Here is a 23,611-nt window from a genome sequence, read left to right on the forward strand (position 1 = left end):
TGAATAAATGATAATTAATAAATATTCTTTTGGTATTTTAACACATATATTACCTACGTGACCTTAAAACCTAAAGAAAAATAAACGTTTATTACTACCAAATATCTTTTATCTTTTGTACAGTCAAAAAGAGTTGAAAATTTGTGTGGGATGTCCATACTATGTTTTCTACTTCCTGACCTAGAATACAGTGAAAAGGCCCAAGAGTGCTATTTAAATCTCTTTCAAAGTGCACACTTACTTTTTTAGGATAACATTTCATTTTCCTGCATAGTTTTTACTAAAAATGTGATGATTAAAGCATAACTTCGAGACTGATGAAATATGTGAAGAGTAGGTGCATTTTAGAGGTACAAACAAATTAGTGTTAGTTAAATTATATAACCTCCGTTAATCATTCAACAATGGTTTCCCGTCAATTTTGAAGGGCGTTTATACTAGTAATATAATAAAAAGAGACATAGCAACAAATTCATAATTCACAGTGATTTTACAAAAGACTTTATTACTCCTTCTTCCAATATTTCAAAGTTATATCATTTCTAAATGTACAACTTATCCTATTTAACCAATTATATAATATTTATAAGCAGTTACATCATATCTATATATATTTCCAAATCCCTTATATTAAAAGACTATGTAAAATGTGCATCTCCCCAACAATTAGCTCACAATGTGTGACTACCTAAATCAAGTTCTTATATCATGTGTATAATGAGTTCTAGTCTTCATCAACAGTGTGTAATTGATGTTTAAATCAAGTTCTATTATATGCATTAACTAACATCATTAGTGTAAATAAGAATTAATAGATAAATATACATCAAGTTAAATATTTACATATATTCCTAAGTAAAGAAGTGAAAACAAAGTTTCTTAATGTACATGTACCTACAGTGTAGGTCTAACATGATATGTTCAGTGCTTGAGTGACAATTCTTTTTTTCAGCATATTCATTTAACGGAGACGAAAAGAGTGCATAAATTCTCCAGGTAACATCTATTTTTTATGAACATCTCACAATAACAAGTTTTTAACTTGCTCCGGAGTACGTGGTAAGAGTGACTGTGAGTCAGGATACCCATGGCTGGGATTGTGAACAGCATCATAGATGTTTTCGTACACTGAACACAAGAGCTCCATAGAACGTTGCCGCAGAGATTGCCTATTAGTTAGAGAAAAAATTAAAATGCTCTACAGTTGCATTATGCTTACTGCACTCACAATAACTAATGATATCTTTGAGAGAAATAAAATTTTCAAGTGATAATTCTAACAAACGAATGAAAATTTATAAAAATTAGCATACATTTATAATAAAAAATAAGTGAATAATGGGAATGACCTCACCGAAGTAAAGCTAGGTGAAAACTTTCTACCATTAAAAATTGGAACTTTCCATTGAAATTATAAGGAACTGTATTTAAAACAATCCAATAATAAGTTCTTTATGCATACTTTCTATAAAACAACCCAAAATTAAAAACAATTATCTTTTAATTTAATGTACAGTAGAACAATATAATCTGAATCAGAGAAAGCAAAAATTATTTAACCTTTTCATAAATATAATAATTTAATCCTATCCATACCTCAGAGCACATTTCAGGTGTTTAGTGTACACTTTAATATCAAATTTCAAACTTTAAGTAAAAATAACAACTCTAGCTCTGTTTCAACAGTTTTAAATATAGGTAAAACTGATAGTCATTTTGTAACACTTTTTTCATGTAATTTGCAATGAAAATTGAAAATAGTGTGTTTCATGTTTTATTTCTATCGAGATCTGAGGAGTCATACTTGTAAATAATGCACTTCAAGATTTTTTTACAAATTTTGTCTAAGAAACTATCATCTGTTGAGAACCCTTTCTCTGTTAATGAGTATATTACTAAAGCCTTTCATTACTGCCCTTTTATGATTCACAGCATATGGTGTGAAACATTACTAATGATGCACAGATAGAGCCAACATTTGAACCAGATTGTATAGTGCAGACTGTAAACTATTTATGTAGAGTAAATAGTGGCTGAGCAGTAATTTATTGTTTTTGGGGAAAGTGACTACCTGAAGCTCTTACACAGGTGAACAAGTAGGAAGTTTTGAAGAGATTGTAATAAATCACATTTCTGGATATTTTTTTTATAGTTTCTTTAGATGTTTTTTTTTTTCATCCATGAAAATAATTTTGTGTGAAATTATATATCTGTTTGAAAGCTTTGGAAAATTTATATTATGATTAGATGTAGTTAGTTTTAGTGAGTACAGTGGATGAAGACTCAATTTCTTATTTATTAAATATTATTGTTAACTTTATCAAATGGAAACAACACATGCAAATAAAGTAATTTATTAGTTATTGAAAAGAAACAATACTAATTCCATATAAATTGATCTTGATCAAGAATATCGTTAGCAAAAATATTGTTGCATAGCCTGAAACAAGTAATGGTGAATATCCCAGGTGGTTAAGGCGCTCGACTTGTAATCTGAGGGTCGCGGGTTCGAATCCCTGTCACACCAAACATGCTCGCCCTTTCAGCTATGGGAGCGTTATAATGTGACGGTCAATCCCACTATTCGTTGGTAAAAGAGTAGCCCAAGAGTTGGCGGTGGGTGGTGATGACTAGCTGCCTTCCCTCTAGTCTTACACTGCTAAATTAGGGACAGCTAGCGCAGATAGCCCTTGTTTAGCTTTGCGCAAAATTAAAAAACAACAACAAATGTCTTGTGTCTCTGAGGAAAATCAGATCCTAAGTCACTGAGAAGAAAAGCAGTATTTTTAATGTCTTTTTTGTAACTGGTCTCACAAGACATTTTTAGAAATTTCACAAACTAAAAAGTGATAGAAAAACTAAACAAAATAAAATGAAGTTTTTAAGCTAAAGCTATATACTATTTAGTAAACATCTCAGATGTTTCATGCAAGTTAGTCAGTAGTGACGCTATGAGAAGGAAGAAATAATGGGATAACACTAAGAGTCCTCTCATCTGGAAAGGGTTAATCAAACAAAAGAGAATTAAAGAGAAACATGAAACCAAGAATCCTGACAGGTGATATAACTTGGCATAAAACCTGTTGAGCTTCTCTGATGAAACAATACTTACTTTAAGGAGGCACTCAAAAGCAATGCACTCTGAGAGATGGTCAACGTGTCTGGTGAAGCAAGGAAACTGTCAAGTTGGCCCTGACAATAAAGGTAAAAATCCTTTGAATGACTAGTTATTCACAAATCCCATTAAATCTTCTACACTTCCTACAGGTAAAACAAAGCAAAACAATCATAAATCAAAACGTACTTATTCAACTTCCTGGAAGACATTTGACACAATCTTTTGATTTTATTCAAAAAAGAGATGAGTTTTAGCCATTTTGGTTTCTTTTTTCAAGCTTTCTGAGCTCGTTCAAAAAGGTATAATAATAAAAACTGTTGATTTTGAGATTTAATAAAAATCCTTACAAACTCACCACTGCTGACTGTATTGCAAAAGCATCACAACCAGAAAATGCTGATAAAGGTCCTTGCTTGGGTTGGTATTCCTGCAGAGCACTATACAGGGCACCCATTCCGAGGTGGCTAACAATATGGGAAGCCTGTTCACTAACCAGTGTGTCCATGTGGGCATCCAGCTATAATATAAACAGTTCATTAAATCATAGCTTGAGAGGATACTTTTGTTTTATCTGAAAAGTCTAGTTTAAAAACACAATACCAGCTAAACAACAAGTCTAAGCATTTGTTAACTTACATTTTTTCATACTTTGGTCAGCAACACTCTTCCTATTTATAAATTCTATTCAGATTTAACTATTGGATTTGTAACACTTCATATAATTATTAAACAGTCCTTGAACATACCACAGCCTGTAACAATCCCAACAATGTTTCCAATTCTGTGCAACATACCTGAGCATGTAACAATCACAACATACTTGAACCTGTAACAATCCTATCAAAATGTACCTGAGCCTGTAGCATTTCCAACTGCTTGTCAGTAAATTCAAAAAGGGCAAGAGTTGAGTGGATTATGTACATGCAGTTAGCCAAATAGACAGCCATGTCTGCTGGAGCCAGTTTTGAGGCTGAAACATGACACATCTGGAGCAGAGGCTCAACCACAGTGGACAGGATCTGTTAAAGTATAAGAGATAAAACATGAAATCCTTGATACATATGTTGAGAAATCTTAACACTTTTTTTCCATAAAAGTGTGTAAGCTACTTGACCAGCTTATAAACAATGCTTATAATGTACTTGAAATTATAATGACTCACAATACTTTAATTTATTGTTACAGTGTAGGTAACAAGAGTAGCATGTTCAGGATGTTGCAACGTGAACCACATATGTAATCAACATATTTAACACACACACACAGTTTTATTTTTGTTTCAAAAATATACATTTTACAACATTTTTGATTAAATTGAGATGAAGGATTATGTATCACTTAAATGTATTAACAGAATATACCAATAAAACAACTTGTATGATGTTAATAGCTAATTTTCTCGAAAAGGAACTTAAGTAGCAATTAAATAATAGTTTTAGGGGTGATAAATCAACTAATTACATAACCTTCATGTTAAGGGAGAGAGAGTAATACCTGCCACTTTTTTATCAAATGTTATTCAGTTTTAATCAGTTCACTGTAAATATATATAAATCATGAACAATATTAATTTCTTACTTTATTTTAACATGAAAATAAAATGTTATGAGGTGAGACAATATCTGAATATACAAAACAAATTTTAAGCACATGAAGAAAGATTTTACTTGTGGAACATCCTGTTTTCTGTCATCGACAGACACAAGGCATGCATCTTGGCAAGATAACACTTCTCGGAGCAAAGCTAGTGTTTGAATGAGGGCTTCTGTTGCTCCAAGATCAGCAGGTGGAAGTTCAACTCGTTCTAGCAGGCGATTACAGTGGCAAGTAAGGCTATTGTAAAAAATTTTCTGACTCAGAGTATAGATTTCCTTCAAGGTTGACAACAGCTGGGCTTCACCATTCAATACTTGTCTAGAGATATGTAAAAACTTAAAATTTAGAAGGAACTTGAATGGTACGTTGTACAAAAATATCTTTAAGGTTGGTTACACTGCTTTAGCTGACCTTAAAGGAATATAGGTAATGCAAGTTGCAACAGTAAGGTTATAAAAGTTCATTACAACTGTTGTCATGATTAGTAGCCTATACAACCACAAGTTTTCTTTGATCATTATTATTATTACTGATATCTTATTTTTAATCTGCTGCCTTATGGAATTAGAAGTCTTCTTTATCAACACAACTTACTTCCAACACAAAGGTAAATACTACTAACAACAAAGAGGCCTAGTGATGGGCTCACCACTATCACCAGTAATTAGTAATCTCAACAAGGACAATTTTGAAAAATAACACTCTCAAAACAGCACTCTAAGAATCAGGATTTAACTCCAGTATGTTAACAATACATTTGTAGTATGGTTACACACATATACACACACACAATTCATGAACTACCTGAACATACAACATACAGCAATATAATGCACCTCAGAAACAGAAGATATCAAACTCCCATTTCCAGACACAATGGTTACCAAGATATGTAGCCCATGGTAAATACGTCGACTACAGATCAAACCACCCTAGCAGTTAGAGATGGACATCATATACTACTTAGTTTCCAAATTTGTAAAATAGCTGTTAAGAAGGAAGAAAAACAACAAAAATATCACTACAAACTTCTTTGATATTGTACACCCCAAAATTCTGATAAAGAAAAAAAAAGAAGTTAAATATCAAGAATAAGAGAATACAAAAAATTAGATACATGGCCATATTCCCCTGCGAAAACATACAAATGATATGTAAATAGTATAAAGTCAGAACAGTATTCTGAAGTCACAACACGATATGACTGCAGTCAGTAAACATTAATTCACCTATAAAGACTCTATTGTAGAGCAAAAACACAATGCACAACATTCCTTGTGAATATGTAATCCAATACATTTAACTTTAAATTTTGTTTAATAACAGTATATGCTTGTCATATACCAAAATAAAGGGAAATAGATGCAGAATAATATTCTGCCAATGCCATACTCATAAGGCAAAAGAGAATAAACAAAATGTGGTGACAATACAAAAACAAATAAAATATTTATAAACACACACAGACTCACAAAGAAGGCAGCAAGATGATTTGTCTTCAGTCGTATTTTGACACCCAACACAGTAAGGTAATCCATGAATAATGAAGAGAGTCACTCCAATTACTAATCTTACAAGTGTCAGCCACTTTATAAAAATACTTGTCAATGTTATGTAATTCTGAAAAAAAAAAGCACAAAATGGTAAAAAGTGAAGACTGGAAGCTATGAGTACATCTGGCCAGGACAAGTCTATATAAACTATGTACAAAATGTCAAGCATCTTCCATTTACTCCAAATGTACTGAGGTGTGCCACACTTTGAAACTGTCCTTGGAGTGGAGATGTAACTTGCCCTCACAAACAAAATTTGGTCTTATTTTCTTTGCTGGAGTGCTACATACTTAGCATCTCCTGTCCTCAGCTGCATAAGCAATCGTGTTTAGTGTCTTCTAGTCTCTCAATAGCATTAGAGGTTCTAGGTCTTCCTGTGTTTGGTTTGGGTGTCTTCAGGCATGACATCAACTGTGGCACATGTAAGCTCATCAATGAGAGACAGCTTGAACTTTTTGAGGGTGAGGCTGCTTTTTATTTTTTTGTCAGTTGCTGGCCTTGTAAGGCAGTACAAGATATGGGCATTCACACACACAATTTCCATTAGCTAGTGAAAAATGTTTTCCCACCATTTTTGGGTTTTATGTGTATGTGCAGTCCATAATAGCCAATCATTTAGTTCACATGGTCACAACCATTGACACTCATATTGTACTCATCTACTGCAAAGGGTTTTGTCTTTCCTTTTCTGACCACATCCTCTGCCTGTGTTTGTGGAGATGAAGAAAACAGGTTTTTTAACCTTTTTGTCCCTCCAAGCAATGCATAAGATCTTACTGTCCTCTGTTATCCAGTACTCACTTTCCATGTGGGTCAAATTGAGAGTCAAGGCTACAGGGAAACCAATCCTGTTTGCCTACACTGTTCCTGTGTAGTAGTAGCCACTGTGAATGAGATGGTCATGTAGGGCTCTTGCTTTGCACCATCTGTCTGCATATATATGGTATCCAGTGCAGATGAACTTTAACAGGGTGTCAAAAAGGGGTCATATGACGTGTCAATTCCATAGATGAGAAGATGTATTGTTTGTATTTCCATGAAAAATTTCCATCCAATAATCATTTCATCAATGGAAACATTTTAAAATGGTGAGAAGGTGTCACTGAATTTCTGGACAATGGTGTTTGCACAGGATTCGATTTTCTTTTTCCCTTCAGCATCAAGAGTATCCACATAAAGCATTGTTAAAAGTAAATAACCTCAAACCTCTCTGTGTTGAACATTTGATGATAGAATGGTGTGTAGAGAGACTGTTGGGTGGCAAAGTAGTCTTGAATGCTAGGTTGTTTGTTGATGCCCATTGTTGTTGTCATAACAAGAAACTTCAGCAGCTCATAGTGGGTAAAGGAAATGAGTGAGTCAAATTCAAATACCTCGACCATTTCTGAGTTGGCATTTTCTTTGCAACTTGTGCTTTGGCATACTCATTGATAGCAGTCAAGGAGCATTAAGTTATCATTGATGTCAGCATGTACACTAGGATCATGCCTGTTTATTGGCAAAAGCTCAAAGTCATTACTTGTGGCTTACAGATCTACCTCAGCCCAATCATTACCTCTGGCTCTGGTAGTGGACATAGATCTAAAAGGCAGGTCAGGTCTAGATGGGGCTCACTTTCATGGCCTCTTTGTACCACTAGATCCTGGTTGGGGCAATACCTCCTCTGATCAACTGATTGAGAAGCACTGGAACTGGGTCTCGATGACTGTTCTGAATCACTTTCATCACTAGAATCTTTTCCAAAGTCAAATTCAAGATCAGACTCACAACTGTCATCACTTGCTCAGCAGTACAACATTTCAGTGGCCTCTTTCCACTTGTCATATTTGTTTTACAATTGATGTAAACAAATTGTTAGACTTCACAAGGAAACATGAAAAAAATCAGTTTCAAACAAAATTTGTTAATCTGGAATTTATTTCAAAACAAACAACAATGCTTCACAGAATTTCTGATCTATTTACATAAGGTGAATAATAACATGGTTTGGATTAGTTTTCAGCCAAACAGACATAAATGTTATCAGACACTGCCACCGTCTGATGGGTAGATCAGGATTTTTGGCTGGATGTTGGCAGTGTACACTCAAGTGTAAGGAGTTAAGAAAGAAAAAGACTAACAAAAACTAGGATCCAGGAGCATAAAAGACAATACAAACATGACTAAGTAATATTAATTTATTTGCAACAGCCATTATATCATACCTCAACCATACAACAAAATGGAATAATGCTAAAATAATGGAATATGAACAACATGAAAGATAAAAATAGCTTTATACATCTAGCTAATTTCTAACATATTTACTCAACGTAGCACAAAAGTCAGTAAAACATGGATAACCCTATTGGAACCATATATATATATATATATATATATATATATATATAAATATATAGGTAGTTGATTAAAATACTAATACAGGGTACTCTGCACGAGAGGACAGCACACCAGACTTTCTAACAAGATTCAGAATCAAATACCAGCCTCTGCCACCACATACAGTCTTTCTCAGAACTGTTTGTTATTAAGTGCAAAGCTACACAATGGGCTCTATCAACTGTAGGACTACTTTTCATGATTTCTTTGAAAATTAGAACAGATTATCAGCCAAAATGTACAATATAAGCTAATTCATAATTTGTTTCTAATAACAAAAATTAATAAACAGTACCTAATTAATAATTACACAAAGGTGATCTTATAAAGTACTAACCATGACAATAAGATGTTAAGTACCTCAGCAATCTTTTCAATAAATATGTTGAAAAGTTATATTAATACAAAGAACCATGAATCTATATCTCAGTAAACATTCTTAATAAATGTCGACAATATATTTTAACAGTTTTTTCCCACGTTAATTAGAACAGCTATGATCTTAATTATTATTGCTTATAGGCACTGTTGTAACAATGAAACTCAAATTATATTAACTGGTTTATAATGCTATAGAAATATGTGCTGCATGTGCATAACAAAACGTTTTTATTATTTACTTTATAATTATTTTCCATTACTTTGGTTTTAGTTATACGTGTCTCTGGTGAAAAAAGTTCCTTTTAAAACCAATAAGACAAAATGTAAAATAAAATCTTAGACAGTGGAGATGGATGTCATCATTTTAAAAAATAAACGTTTTATTTATTTATTTATTTATTCTGATTTAAAATTTCTTGTTTCAAGTTTAATTTTCTCCTTCCTTAAACACCAAAGTTTTCAGATATGTATAACAAAAAACAAACAAACAAGCTTGACAGCCATTATGTCCATAGCAAGCAAATTTCATATAAACTGAAAATAATTACCAGTTAAAAACACAAATATATCTACGTAAAAGTAACCTAACACTCTCCACAAGAATTGTAGTGACTGTTTTTACCCAATAGTATGATGGTAAAACTTCAAAAGACTTGTTAGACGAAACAAAACAACGTCTCCAGGTTCAGATGTGATTACTTGTTCTACTCTCATTTTCAAGGGTCTGCAAAGACCTTCTGTGATGTGTGACAGAGTCTGCTGTTTCTCTTCATCAAGACCTGTAGAGTATTTAACTTGAAAAGTATTACATATATATATAAAAAATATTAAGTACTTTAACAAGTCTTCTCAACAACAACAAATGCTACTCTAGAATTACTTAAACTTCTAAGATTATGAGAAATAAAGCATTTCTTTCTTTAAGGTTACTTTAAAAAGTTTTAATATGTAAACTGTTCTTTTTTTTGCTTCATAATGCCTAAGCAAGATGCTGGTATCTTATAGTTAGAATCTGAATAATAAAAGTATATCAGCATGTACTTGTGTTCTTGTTGAAACACCATTGTGCAGAAAAGTATTTTTTACAAAAAGTTCTTAAGTAACTAAAACCTCTATTACTAAAGACAATTTCACTGGTGAATCATTATAGTTATTTATTACTTAGAATTAATTATTAATTATTAAAAACTTAGACCGTTCAACTGTAATTACGTTGCTGTAATGTTAGTCAGTGAGAATTTTGAATTTTTTTCAAATCTTTGTAATATTTTGATCCACACTCAGAAATAATTCTGAACCTTTAACCAAAAGTACTGTAAAATTTCTCAGTAAGAATTCTGAACATTTACTAAAAAACACTTTAAGATTTAATTTTCAAGAACTGAGAAACAATGAAAACTTAGTATTACAAACTTCTACTGCATACAGTGAAAAGTCATCATTAAAAGTGACACAAACATTTGCTCATCTACTATTGTCAATGTTTATTAACCACATTAAAAATTTACTCTGTAAGTACAGTGAATACTTAAGTATTTTGAATATTCACACATTAATGATGTAAACATTTGGTTGGTAAATATTAAGAATATATACTTAAGAAATGCTATGAATCTTTGGGCAGTTAATATGTGATCATTTCCTTACAAAACTCAATGAATATTATATCATTTGCACTGTTAATATTTATTTAGTGGTGAGAACAACTGAACATTTATTTGAAGAGTGCTAGATGACTTTACTGTTGCCAGGTGTTTCTAAACAGTGAAATATGATCATTTAAGTTAACAGTTAAACAAAAACATACCTTCTTTTGCACATTTTTTTAGAAGTGCCTCTATCATTTCTTTTTCAGAAGCTGTGGTTTGATGCAGCCAGGCAAGCATGTCTCCAGTATATCGCAGAGGATCATGGGAATGTAATTCAATAGGTCTAGGCATTCCTCCTGGACCTAGCTTAAGAACGTTTGTAATTAAACAACAAAAATTGAAGGACTGATTTCACTTACAATAAAGATTGGTATTTTTTTAAGAGCTTATAAATAATAAATGTACTACTAACCTTTAAATTGTAAGTACACATTAAACATTCAGGAAAAATTTCTACTAAATACATGAAAAGTCAGTAGGTAAAAGTGATGTAAACATGTACTTTTTAAATGTGTAAATAAGCATTTACTCAGTTACTACTATGAACATCTATCAAATGTACTTAACATTTACTCTGAGTACTGTAAATACTTATTCATTAAATACTGTGAATATTCACACAATAATTAGTGTAAGCACTACTTCAGTGATTATTACCGGCATATACTGAGTGAGTATCCATAGAAATCACAGCCAAAGAATTTGGTTTGAAAAAATTATTTGTGTATGTGTGTACATAAACTTTATTTATATATTCATATATAAATTGGTAATTTTCAGCCAGATAATGTACATAATGTACAAAGTATATACAAGGCTAACTATAATAGTAGATAGAAAATTTAAAAAGTTTCACTTCACTCCTCGTGGAATGATCTATATTTAATTAACAAATTATATGGTAGCCTCACCTCCTCTTGTTAAGGCATCAATAAATCCTCGAACTACTGCTGCCCTACGAGCAGTACCATATTCATCTAAGCAATACTTGAACAACACAGAACGATCCTGAAGACTCTCAAAGGCCTGACACACTAGAGGGTTGAGATCTGATGTCTCAAAGTTTAACAATCGACACTCACCTATAAACAAACAAATTATCAAAATAAAAATATTTCACATAACTTAAAATCATGTCTTTAATCATAAATTATGTTAGAAAACCTATTCTACAATTTCATTTCACCTATCTGTCAAAAATTATTAAGATAATGTTTCCAATGAATCATCTGAAACCACAATAACAATTTCAACCTGTTACTTTCATGCATGTTAACACCATGTGAACAGATGGGTGTCAATGTGCACATGCCACAACCTGTTACAGTGTGCAATTCAACAAGGTTTTTACTATGTATTCAATGTCACGATTGTCAACTGTTTATTTTATTCTATGTTGCATATTTAGTGACAGTTCATGGTAGAGTAAATACCAGATAGAATATACATGGGATACTGTAAAAATTTTAGATATGCATTTTGGAGGTTCTAGATGTAATGCAAGTACAATATGCAAACTTTACATAAACATCACCTTGCAACCTTGCACTCCGACTTCTCAATTCACAGACATATCTCAAGGACAAATACTTTGTAAAACATCTGAGTTTTTGTGTACAACAGGCTTGTACATTTTACTAAAAGCTTTTCACATTTCATATAGGCGCATGTAGTAACTTTAAATTATAGTCAACATTCTTTCTCTAATATGGGGTTGGTCCACTGGACCAGCGCATGTTTGGTTAAAGGAAACCTGTGTATTCTCACATACATTATATTACTTAACAAGAACAGTTTTTCAGAAAGTCAAAATAAATATTCACAAACATAAATCTGGTTAGTGTTCATTAAACTCTAAAAGTGAATTCTGAGATTTTACTTAAAAACCACAACATTAACCAGAAATTAATATCAATGGTTCAAGTTTGCTTTATCTATAGAGGAACTTTATACGGCTTCTTACCCAGGTGAAGCAGTCCAGTGACTGACAACCACATTTCAGTCAAAGAAACTTAATATCTGTTTGGAGTTTAAAATATATATACAAGACACTAGATGACATTTGGAATGAAATTATAGAGAATTTGAATAAACAGTGCACCATTTGAAAGCTAAAGCATCTGTTTCAGTTGGCTTGCCAACAGTCTACCAAAATGGTTGCATAGATTCATTATATCCGATAGAGTAAAAGAAAAAACAAAGCAAATGATCCACAATGAAGTAAAAGACCAGCATTTCAGAGAAACTTAGGATTAAGAATTTCTAATCTTCAGATTTTATTGAGCCAAGAACAAACCAGAATCTGTCATTCAGGTTATAGTTTTTTCAATCAACTTTAAGAGATTTGTGTGCTAAAGGCCTTGAAAAGAAAGCAGTGGATATGGTAATAGCAGTGCTTATAAAAGTAGTGGTTGTGGTAGTGCCGAGATGTTGATCGTGATAATGAATGTTTTTTGTGAATTCTCATGTATTGGAAGAGGAAAAAATGATATTACTAAAATATTCTCTGGTGCCTAAAAACGTTGATGACTGTGCCCAGGTGGCACTTAAGATATTATTATGTGCACTGCCTAAGCAACTGTTAAACAAGAAAAATGTTTTCTTAATGAGGAAAAAAACCCATTTGCCAATATTAAGACCTAAAATTTTATAAAAAGCACAAAATTACATCATCACTGTTTATATAGCTGATATAGATATCTATCAAAGTTAAGAAAAAAAAACAACTACTTAATTTGCTCAGCAACCTTGCCTTGAATGAAAAATACATTGTGAAAAAAAATGCAATTTCAGATAAAACAAAGATTCAACAGAATAGTATCAGTTTGTTTGAAAGGGCAATAATTTTTGGTAACAACAGGAATAAAGCCAATGACCCTTGAATCACAAGGTAATGACCCCTAATCACAGGCTATATTAGCCTTAATAATAATGAAAAATCACAATGGAAATATTTTGATTATATAAATAGTTGGAATAACTGAAGACAGTAATAATCAGAACACAAATATTGATTAGTTAACTATTTTTCTGACATGAATCAATGTAATCTTAATTTAAAAAATCAATAATCTTATGTGATACTAATCAGTGTATTCAATGCTCACAGGTAAATAATTATATTGATAAATTAATTTAATTACTCGTGTAAAACAACTTTCATGTTCAAAAATTACTTTTTGAGACTTATAAGCATAAACTTCATTATCACAAGATGGTTAGAACACCTACAATTTAATGACTGCTATTTTTATTATATTAAATAAAATATCTTAAAACAAATAATAATAAACACAATATAAGATCTTTAATTATCATTTATTACACTAGAGACCCAGCATGGCCAAGTAGTTAGGAAGCTTGACTCGCAATCTGAGGGTCGCGTGTTTGAATCCCCATCCCACCAAACATGTTCACCCTTTCAACCATGGGAACATTATAATGTGACAGACAATTCCACTATTCATTGCTAAAAGAGTAGCCCAAGAGTTGGCGGTGGGTGGTGATGTCTAGCTGCCTTCCCTCTAGTCTTTCACTGCTAAATTAGGGAAGGATAGCACAGATAGCCCTCATGTAGCTTTGTGTGAAATTTGAAAACAAACTAACAAACCCTTTCATTAACATCACTTATACACTTTTTCATCTAAAATTCAGTTGCCACACCTGCCAAAACCCAGAGAAATATAGTGCAGAACTTGGTAGGAATTTCCCCACTTATGTTTTTGACCCTAATATTTCATCACGTTTTCAGGGGCTACAGTATAGAATGTGCTTGCAAACAATTTTGTTGCATCTAAAATTGATTTTTATGAGACCATCAGTATGAGATTCACCAACAAAAGTCTTAACTGCTGTTGCTTTGGCAACCTCATTCTTATTCACAAATGGTTCATTTGTAGTTGTGCTGTTCATTGTACCAAACACAATATGTTTTGTTCAACATATTCTATGGTATTCTAACCATATTCTAGAAAATATATTTTATCAACAAGAAGAAAATATGAGAATCTGATACCCACCTTGTGTCCAGCGATACAATCTCTCATAAGCTGCTTCTTGGTGCAGTGCCATAGATTCCATTATCTCAAGCCTATGATGAAGAAAAAGATAACTAACAGAAGAACAACACAACTTTTAATACTACTGCGAAATGTAAATATACATTAGATGAAAACACAATTAAGGAAAGTTAATATAACAAAATGGATTTTTCACTAAAATTATTCATGAAACTGACTAGCCTCTTAATTTTCATCCTATCATATCAATAGAAGATATTTTCTAACACCAACCACATATCATCTTGGGCAACATATACTGATTTGTGTGATATGGTTACATTGATGTTTATTATATATATATATATATATATATATATAGTTACCAAAAAATGTTACTTATAAGAGACACGTAGCACAAGCTGTTACTCTAAGGTTTTTTTAGTTAATAGTAAATATTTCATTTTACATAGGAGCACTACAGTGGCAATAAATGCTAGAATTATAAAAACAAAATTTCATGATCATTACCTTAAAATAACGAAATTTAAGAACAATCTTACATTGCATCTATTTATACAAAGTTTTGTTAGTTATTATGATGCTGCTTATTAGAAAAAAACCCATAAAATCAACAGGTGTGTGTACATTTGTCTAGTAATTTGTTTTAACTCTTTCAGCATGGGTTCGGTCCATGGGACCAACCTCGTAACGATTTTATGATTGTTATAGTTTTCATACTATAACTTTGAAATTAGTAAGCGTATGTTCACGAAATTTGGCAGATTAACAGTAAACATTACAATGCTTTCATACACAAAATATCAAATTTTTTATTATGATTTAAGGTATGTAAAGCAATGTTTTTCTCATGCCTTATTTTTCTTTTTGCAAGTTGCCTATCCAACATGTAAAGTAATTTTCATTTTAAGATTAAAAATACTTTTATGCATCAGACAATTTTCAAATTTTTATAATGTCCAGATAGTTATCAAATGTTTCTTAAGAGAAAACTTTATATTTTATTTATTATTTTCAGTAACGAATCTCTGTACGGGTTCAGTCAATTTGACCGATCTTGTAACCACCATAAAAAAATTATGGAATGAATATAAATTATGGCTCTTTCGTTCTAGAATGACAACAAATTATAACACGAAAACAAATGTTTAGACTAAATAGCTTAAATGTCATAACATTATAAATTTATATATATAAATTATTTTTATTATATTGACCTTTCACCTGTGCCTAGCTAACAATACAGAAGTTACAATACTGAGGCACAAGTGCACTCATGTTACCATATCCAATGGTATAAACTGATCTTTAGTCTTTACAAAGTGACCTGTCTTAGCTGTGTTTTAGTAGACTAGTATTTTGTAAAATACAGTCACATTTCAATCATTATACATTATATATGTATATAGATTATTACTATTTAGAAATAAGTTCTTAAACTCATTTTTCTTAAACATAGAATAGTAAATAACAAAGTAAAGCAAACAATTATCTCTTCTAGTTAAGACCTTTGTACTTGGTTGCTTCTTAACAGAGGTTGATATGCCTTTTAGAATTTTGCATGTGGAGAATATGAAACGAAATAATTTGGTATAGGTTTTATATATACAGTTGAATAACCAAAAAATCATAAATTACTATACTGATACCACAGAATTCTACTATAATTTATCAATTATCAAGCTTAGTAACTAAGCTGCATTTAGATCTAAAAAAATACGAAATTTCAAGCAGACTAAAGGCACAACCTATCTCCTTGAAATCTTGGTTCAAAAGAAAGAGATGGCTTCCAAACATGTTAAAATGGCTAAGAAAGCCACTAGGGGGACATTCTGAGCTTTTGATTGGTTATTCATGTCGTATATAGTGAGTGGTGTACTTAAGGGAGCATTTGCAAAAATAGAAAGAGGTGGTTGGGGTACCACTGTGTTTGATTTATTACATAAGTAATATCTTGGCAAATACAAACGATAAAGAGGTTCTTATTTTATATCCTAGCTTGTCAATATTGGTAATTTGAGTTTCTAATTCGTACAAAACTATAGACACCTAATTTGAACCAGTGCTGCATTCAACATACCACAAAATCGATGTTTAATTGTGTTTTTTTAATATTTACTTTTAAATTAAAAAATTAAGTAATGTATAATATTAAATTTGAATTATAATCTACAGTTTGATACCAAAGTTACTGACATAAATTCATGAAATAGTAGTTCAGTAAAATTTGAATGCAAATCAATAAATGCAATGACATGGCCTTTCACCCGTGACTCATCTGGAAAGGGTTAAAGAACAGTTATACAGAACTGTCACCATTCAAATATCTAACAAACCACATGTTATTACCACCAACACAAGCATGGAATAGTTGTGTTGTTAATCATTAAGTAAATAAAAAAACTGTCTAGTCATACTACAGAAAGACAATAGTAGAAGCAACAGTAGTGAATTTCAACAATATTGAAACAGAAAACAAGTAAACATTATATGAAAAGAAAAAATTAGCACATAATACTGCAAAATTATTTTTATTCCCCCACAAAGAAGAATTGTACAATGGGGCATATGGTTTGACCCCTCTGTGTCTGTTCCAATCTTGTGGATAGGATATCTCAAGTTTAGATAGATAGATTTTGACCACACTTATAAAACATGTAACACAGAAATTTCTAACCATAATTAGCTTTTGAAGGTTATAGGTCAAAGTTTTTTGTACAAAGTTCTAAGCCTTAAAACTTTTGACGGTCAGAAGTCATGAACAAAAGGTAACTATTATAAAGAAAATCCAACCCAATTCTGTAGACATCATCAAATTGTATGGGGGGGAGGACTTAAACATAAAGTATAACAGTAGTAGAGGTATAAATGTTTCATAAAACCAACTTACACTTGTTAACACAGACTTATGCAATTCTTAAATGGAAAACTTACAATAATGTGATATTGCTACAAAAATGTAACTTTCTATAATAAAGTTAAAACACCTGATTAATCATTTTAAATATTTTAACATTTATTTTGTACAAAAACAATTGACAATAAGAGACTGTGTTTATTTTCTAAGCTACAACTTTTTTTGTTTAAATAAAAAATTATACAAAGAGAATTCCACAGTGCTTATTTCTTCCATATAGTTTTTATATGTTTATTAATCATTGAATTATTTTTATCTACTTATAAATTGTGAACACACAAATAATTCATAAACTATACAAAAACTAAGATCTTTGAAATTACTGATTATAGATGTGAGTGACAAATTTGTGCAACTTCAGTCATATACTAAGCTACAACAGTTATTAGAGCAACATAAATATAGTTAACAAGAAAAAGTACCCATCCCCAGTGATGGGAAAAGTTTAACTTAATCTATCAATTTAAATTATTTCATGGACTTTAAAAAGGTTAATTCTGTTGCACACTTCATTTCAGTCAGAGACAAAGCTCTGAGCTACATATAACTCCCACCGCGAAACGTAATTGTTAAACATTTCAATCATGTTAAGAGCCGATCAACAATAACATATGGTAAATCTACATTTTTATTCTTTCAGTTACATCACATTTTGAAATGTGAATGATAGTGTGATTAATTCCTAACAATTTAGTGTAGAATATCTTGCTTGCCAAATAAAATTTGGCATCAACATTATTGATGCTCGTTTTCCTGTCATTTCAAAAATAAATGTTGAGCTTCGCCTACATGCACAGCTTTTCAAATGGGAGACAGACAAATGCTCAAACATCACAGTTCGCAATATATATATAAGATGTACAATGGTGTAATGCAGAAAATAAAATAAATGTCTTGTGAGAAATCATGCCTAAGGTTTTATTTACATTCACAATTTCCTAGAGTACCTGAGATAGACTTTAATTTTGGATTACTTTTTGCTATGCTTACTTGCAAGTTGTGACAATGAAAGAGCAGAAAAACAAAAAAATTTATGGCACATTTCTCTTTTTTCAAAGGCTTTTCTCTTATATCTTACTCTCTAATTAATAAACATTAAAAGTAATTAACAAATTTCCAAAAGTTTGAAATTACACCTACTCACACACTAACACTAGTCAAAGCAGGAAAGGTTTAAATGCAACTTTTTGTTGATTAGAGAGGGGTGTCATTGATATCCCTTGATTTTTTTCCTTCTTACTGTGCCTGAAACTTATAACAATGTAACTAAATAGTATCCTATTATTTGATATAGTTTTTCTATCATATTTTGTTGGAAAATTTTCCAAATTTTTGTTGCAAGACACTTTTTTTTAAAAAAAACTTAAAATATACTTCCTTTTACTTTAGAATTTCAATTTTTTTACTGTTGGTCAGAAAGTTCCATTTTATATATCCGGTAACTACTTCCACCAAAAAAAAAATCATCTCATGACAAAGATGTGTCGATGACCTAAGACCTGACCTTTAAAAATGGCATTAGGTCAGGCTAGGTAGCAATATTCTTAGTGGAGATCAATTTATGTCTAATAAATATAGATTCTTTTAAATAAACAATAAGTTCCTTTATTTATGGGCATTGTTAAATATAATAAACTCAAGAATAATATTCAATAAATATGTATTTGATGCAATAGAATATTTTGGCATCGCCTATCATACTTGTAAAGCTAACTAAATTTATTATCTGAACTTTTTATGAATGAAAGTTCCTGTAACTTTCAAACATTAACAAATATAAAACAACTTTAGGAATTAAAAGAACATCTAAAGAACCTATGAAACATTTCCAGGCCTGTGGTTTGTTCTTAAATTTTCTAAATTCCCATCATAACCTATTGTTTCATCCTTACAAAATCTAGGTCTTATCACTTTTCCACAAAGCCAAAAATTACTTCTCATGCCACTTTTTTTACACTACATTGACATAAATAGTTTAAAATCTACTCTTTCCTATTGTATTTATTTCCAAAGCTGGGCTTCTTTAGAAATTGTTTAGATTGCACAATATGAAATCATAATAAAATTGTAGGAACAAGAAGCTACACAAAATAAAATCAGTGGAAAAGAAGGAAAATTATGTGAGAAATGTAACATGAATAACTGTATTCTCAAGAGACCAAATCTTCTTATTAATTATACACCTATGCTATGGGGTTGGCATAAAAAAAAAATTATAAGTTTTGTTTATAGATTCCTTGGAGCTGCAGAAGAATGTATACCCAAGTGTTTTTCTTTGCTAATTACACTAAATAAATGTTATAAAATGACAAAATATAAATTAAAAATTATTTTTAGTTAAAAATTGTTGAAATAGCATTAAAAGTAAAATTTTTGCTTCAATATTTTTTTATATTTTTGGATTGCATGTGTGCATTCAACACTTAAGAGGTGCTAACTGTTTGTGATTTAAATCCATTTAAAAAAAATCAGTTTTTAAAGCAGAAAATATTTAATGTGCAAAATAAAAAATACACTAACCATACTCCAAACATGGTAAGCAGATTTGATTTTTTAATTATATTAGCACCATCAAACATATTTTATAAAAGGCTGTGAGTGCAGATGGACATTTATTGTTTTTAATGGAAAGTTTAATACTAATTACTTTGAAGTTTGAAACTTATTTTTCTTTATTAGAAACATTTGCTGACTAATAAAGGTACTTTTTAAATTAATAATAATGATTATTAGAATGAGGTTATCAAATATTTAATGTAATTGAGTATATATCTGACATTACATAAGACAATGTTTGTAGATGATTATTTTGCATTCAAATGCAAAATTAAATCCTTTTTTTTTCTATTTCCAACTTCTTTTTTCACTTATGATATCATTTAATGCTTATTTAATTCTTCTACAAATGAAAATTTTAATAAATGTAAATGCTTCATTATTAGTTACAAAATAGTTTTGACCAAATTTTATTGCCAATAAAAATTCAATCCTGATGCAAGCTTAAAGAAAAAAAAAATAGACAAAAATCAGACATCAATAGTTGAATTTGTGGTTTACAGTTATAAGCACAAATGCAGCTTATGCATGTTATGTGTCTTATACTTAAAATGGTACATACATAACACTTTAAAGTTCCTTACTACAGGCCTGTATGCAAAATGTTTGGAAGGGGTTCTAATTTGTGTGATCAAAAGCCTACACATATTATGTGAAACACAATCAGCATGCAAAGGATACTATGGGAGTTTGAAAGCATGCAACTATTTCAAGCCAAACAATGCTAATGCTTCATCAGAAGAATGTAAACTGTGTATAAAACATTAAATACCATAACCAGCTGCACTATAACTATACAAACATATTTTTTTTACATCACAAAAAATAGGGATTTTTGCTAAACCCCCCTCAAACTCCTCCTGCATAGATGCATGTAATGAATCTATTTCTGCTCATACATGTATATATAAATATATAAGAATTAAATTCATTAATGTTGTAAAATGTTTGTGGCAAACATAAGCTGCACTTAATACAATTTGTGAAATGCTTGGAATTGCCAGATAAGTCTCTCATTTGCAACATATTAAAGTTGCTTTATAAGCATCCAATAAACATTTGCATGAATAATTCACAAACAATCTTCCATCACATCAATGCTGTAAAATAATGAATGTTAAACTATAAATTGTTCACTATTATAGCTAATTTTATACTACTGTTTATCACATCTGAATTTATTATACAAAATATAAGAACCGAAACAAACAATATAACTCAATTAATATTACTCCCTATGTACAGCAGTCATACTGAATACCTTACCCTGCTGTTTGTTTATTGCTTCTCAAAAGAACTTTGCAATCCTTGTGTATCCTTTTAACTTTAGCTAAGACCTTGAAAAAGTTCTGAAAGATGAAAATAAGGTAAGAACTGAAAATATACGCAATAAGTTCAAAGCTGTTTAAAGCTCTATACAAATGTTTTGAAAATCACAAAACTCACATTTCTCAATACAAATTTTTTCATCATAAAACCAAACTTAGAAAATCTATCACTTTGACAAGTCCTAAAATCTCAAAATGCTTTGCAAAACTTCAGTTCATTCTTATCAGAATTTCCTGCTTATACTCATTCTTATCAGAATTTCCTGCTTATACTCATTCTTTATTCAAAACTTAGTACTTGAGCTTACAATATTAGCCTCCCACACCTTATGTTCTTAATAATATATTTTAAAAGGTTATATTTCACCTATTAAATATATCTTTTGTTTGTATAAAGCCACATCAAAGACACTGTGCAGCCTTTTTTACCAGAAATCGATATTGAACCAATAATTTAAATTAATATCAATATATTGTAATTTCTTATACATATATCATTACTAAATTTCATTTTACATTGTTTAAGGTGATCTGTGCCACAAAACAAAAATAGAATTATCTTTGTTTATTTCTATGTTTAAAAAAAAGTTACATATATCTTCACATTTTCAAATTTAAAATGAATTTCAAACAAGAACTTACCTCTTAAATAATGTGAATCTTTCCTGGTTGAATTTGCATTCATGCTGTCAAAAGACATTACTAAAAATTCTGAATGTCCTTTGACATTTTGCAGAACATGGATCACTTACCATAATTCTCCACTATACCACCTTCCACATGACTAATTGTACATGCATCTTAAGAATTTGCACAAGCAATGCTTTCTCACTATAATTTAGATTTTTGAAAGCTGCAGTTGAGTGGGGAAGCAGTAGGGAAAGTATTTCAGAGATGAGTACCTTTTTGAAATTCACTTTATTTCTAAAAATGTAAAATTTAAATAAGGTAGACTTACCTATGAATTACTGTAAGCCAGATAACCCACTTTGAAAAAGATGTGGGAACCAGTGAGAGAGAATATGAAACAGAAAAACTATAAAGTTAGAAGACTATGATAAAAATATAGCCAAGCAGAGCCAGAGCCAGATAAAAATTTGAAGAACTGGATTCATGGGAGAATGAGTGGAACATACCAGCCTTATAGAAAGATTGGACCTAAAGACTCTGATAAATAATGCATTCTTCTCAGCAGTGTACCTTTTTGTTCTTCAAACTGTACACAAAATGTATCAGTGAGGGCAGTAATGATTTACTGTAAATGTGTTCTTTGGTACATTAGTTAATTACATAAAAAATTATTTATCACAGTAACATTAGTATAAAAAAGTAGGGTTAAGTTTCATCAACAGTCAACAGTAGAAAAAGAAGACCCAGATAAGTACTGTATTTCTTGTTTTTCATGAGCATTCTTTATCTATTATTATGAAAGTAGCTAACATGTAAAATTAGAATCTTATTAGGCTAGATTTGGTAATTAAATACATATAAAAATAATGGTAAATATTTTTCATGAGGGTAACATAAGCTACACAACTTGTGTTGCAGGATTATGAGTTAGACATGATTCAAAAGGCAATAAAACAATAAAATTAAGTATAAATAGATATATACTTTTAAAAGCTTTAAGTTATTTAGGATAAACAATTGTGGTTTCCTCTTACAGTTTGCAGTGATTCCAAAAAGAAAAAAGTGTAACTTAGAATTATTTTGTAATTTTTTATGGTGATTACAAAGTTGGTCAAATTGACCGACCCTGTATAGAGTTATAGTATAGAAAATAACAGATAAAATATAAAGTTTTACTGAAAAAACTTAGGATTTATTTAATAAGTTTTAGGGATTATGCAAACAAATTTTGAAAATTTTCAGAGATAGAAAAGTACTTTTAATTTTAACATGAAAATTACTTTGCACTTGAAGCAGTCAACACTGTGACACCATATAATAATAGACAATGTTTTAGTAAGAGACTTTATTAAAAAATCTGATTTTTTTATGTACAAGGTACTTTTATTAAAGTTTACTGAAAGCATGCCAAATCTTGTTAGGATTCATTAATTACTATTACTTTCAGAGTTATAGTATGTATACCACCATAGGTACATGATGGTA

General features: G+C 30.7%; 1 protein-coding gene across 2 annotated transcripts in view; it reads right to left on the reverse strand.

The window, feature by feature from the left end:
* Nucleotides 1-484: 484 nt before the first annotated feature.
* The window catches only part of LOC106459088 (conserved oligomeric Golgi complex subunit 6-like), a 41,734-nt gene continuing 18,607 nt past the window's right edge, over nt 485-23,611 (reverse strand). Inside the window, exons 6-15 of one of the 2 annotated variants that reach the window (XM_013918672.2) lie at nt 21,435-21,517; nt 14,696-14,766; nt 11,588-11,758; nt 10,835-10,978; nt 9,650-9,806; nt 4,786-5,032; nt 3,970-4,137; nt 3,474-3,635; nt 3,113-3,192; nt 485-1,169 (exon numbers count right to left, since the gene is read on the reverse strand). In XM_013918672.2, coding sequence (XP_013774126.1) covers nt 1,022-1,169; nt 3,113-3,192; nt 3,474-3,635; nt 3,970-4,137; nt 4,786-5,032; nt 9,650-9,806; nt 10,835-10,978; nt 11,588-11,758; nt 14,696-14,766; nt 21,435-21,517 — 1,431 coding nt within the window. In that variant the 3' untranslated portion in view covers nt 485-1,021. The remainder of the gene's footprint in view (nt 1,170-3,112; nt 3,193-3,473; nt 3,636-3,969; nt 4,138-4,785; nt 5,033-9,649; nt 9,807-10,834; nt 10,979-11,587; nt 11,759-14,695; nt 14,767-21,434; nt 21,518-23,611) is intronic. The other variant, XM_022385506.1, reaches the window with a different exon arrangement.

This window comes from Limulus polyphemus, unplaced genomic scaffold (assembly GCF_000517525.1).
Source record: "Limulus polyphemus unplaced genomic scaffold, Limulus_polyphemus-2.1.2 Scaffold557, whole genome shotgun sequence".
NCBI classification, from domain to species: Eukaryota; Metazoa; Arthropoda; class Merostomata; order Xiphosura; family Limulidae; genus Limulus; species Limulus polyphemus.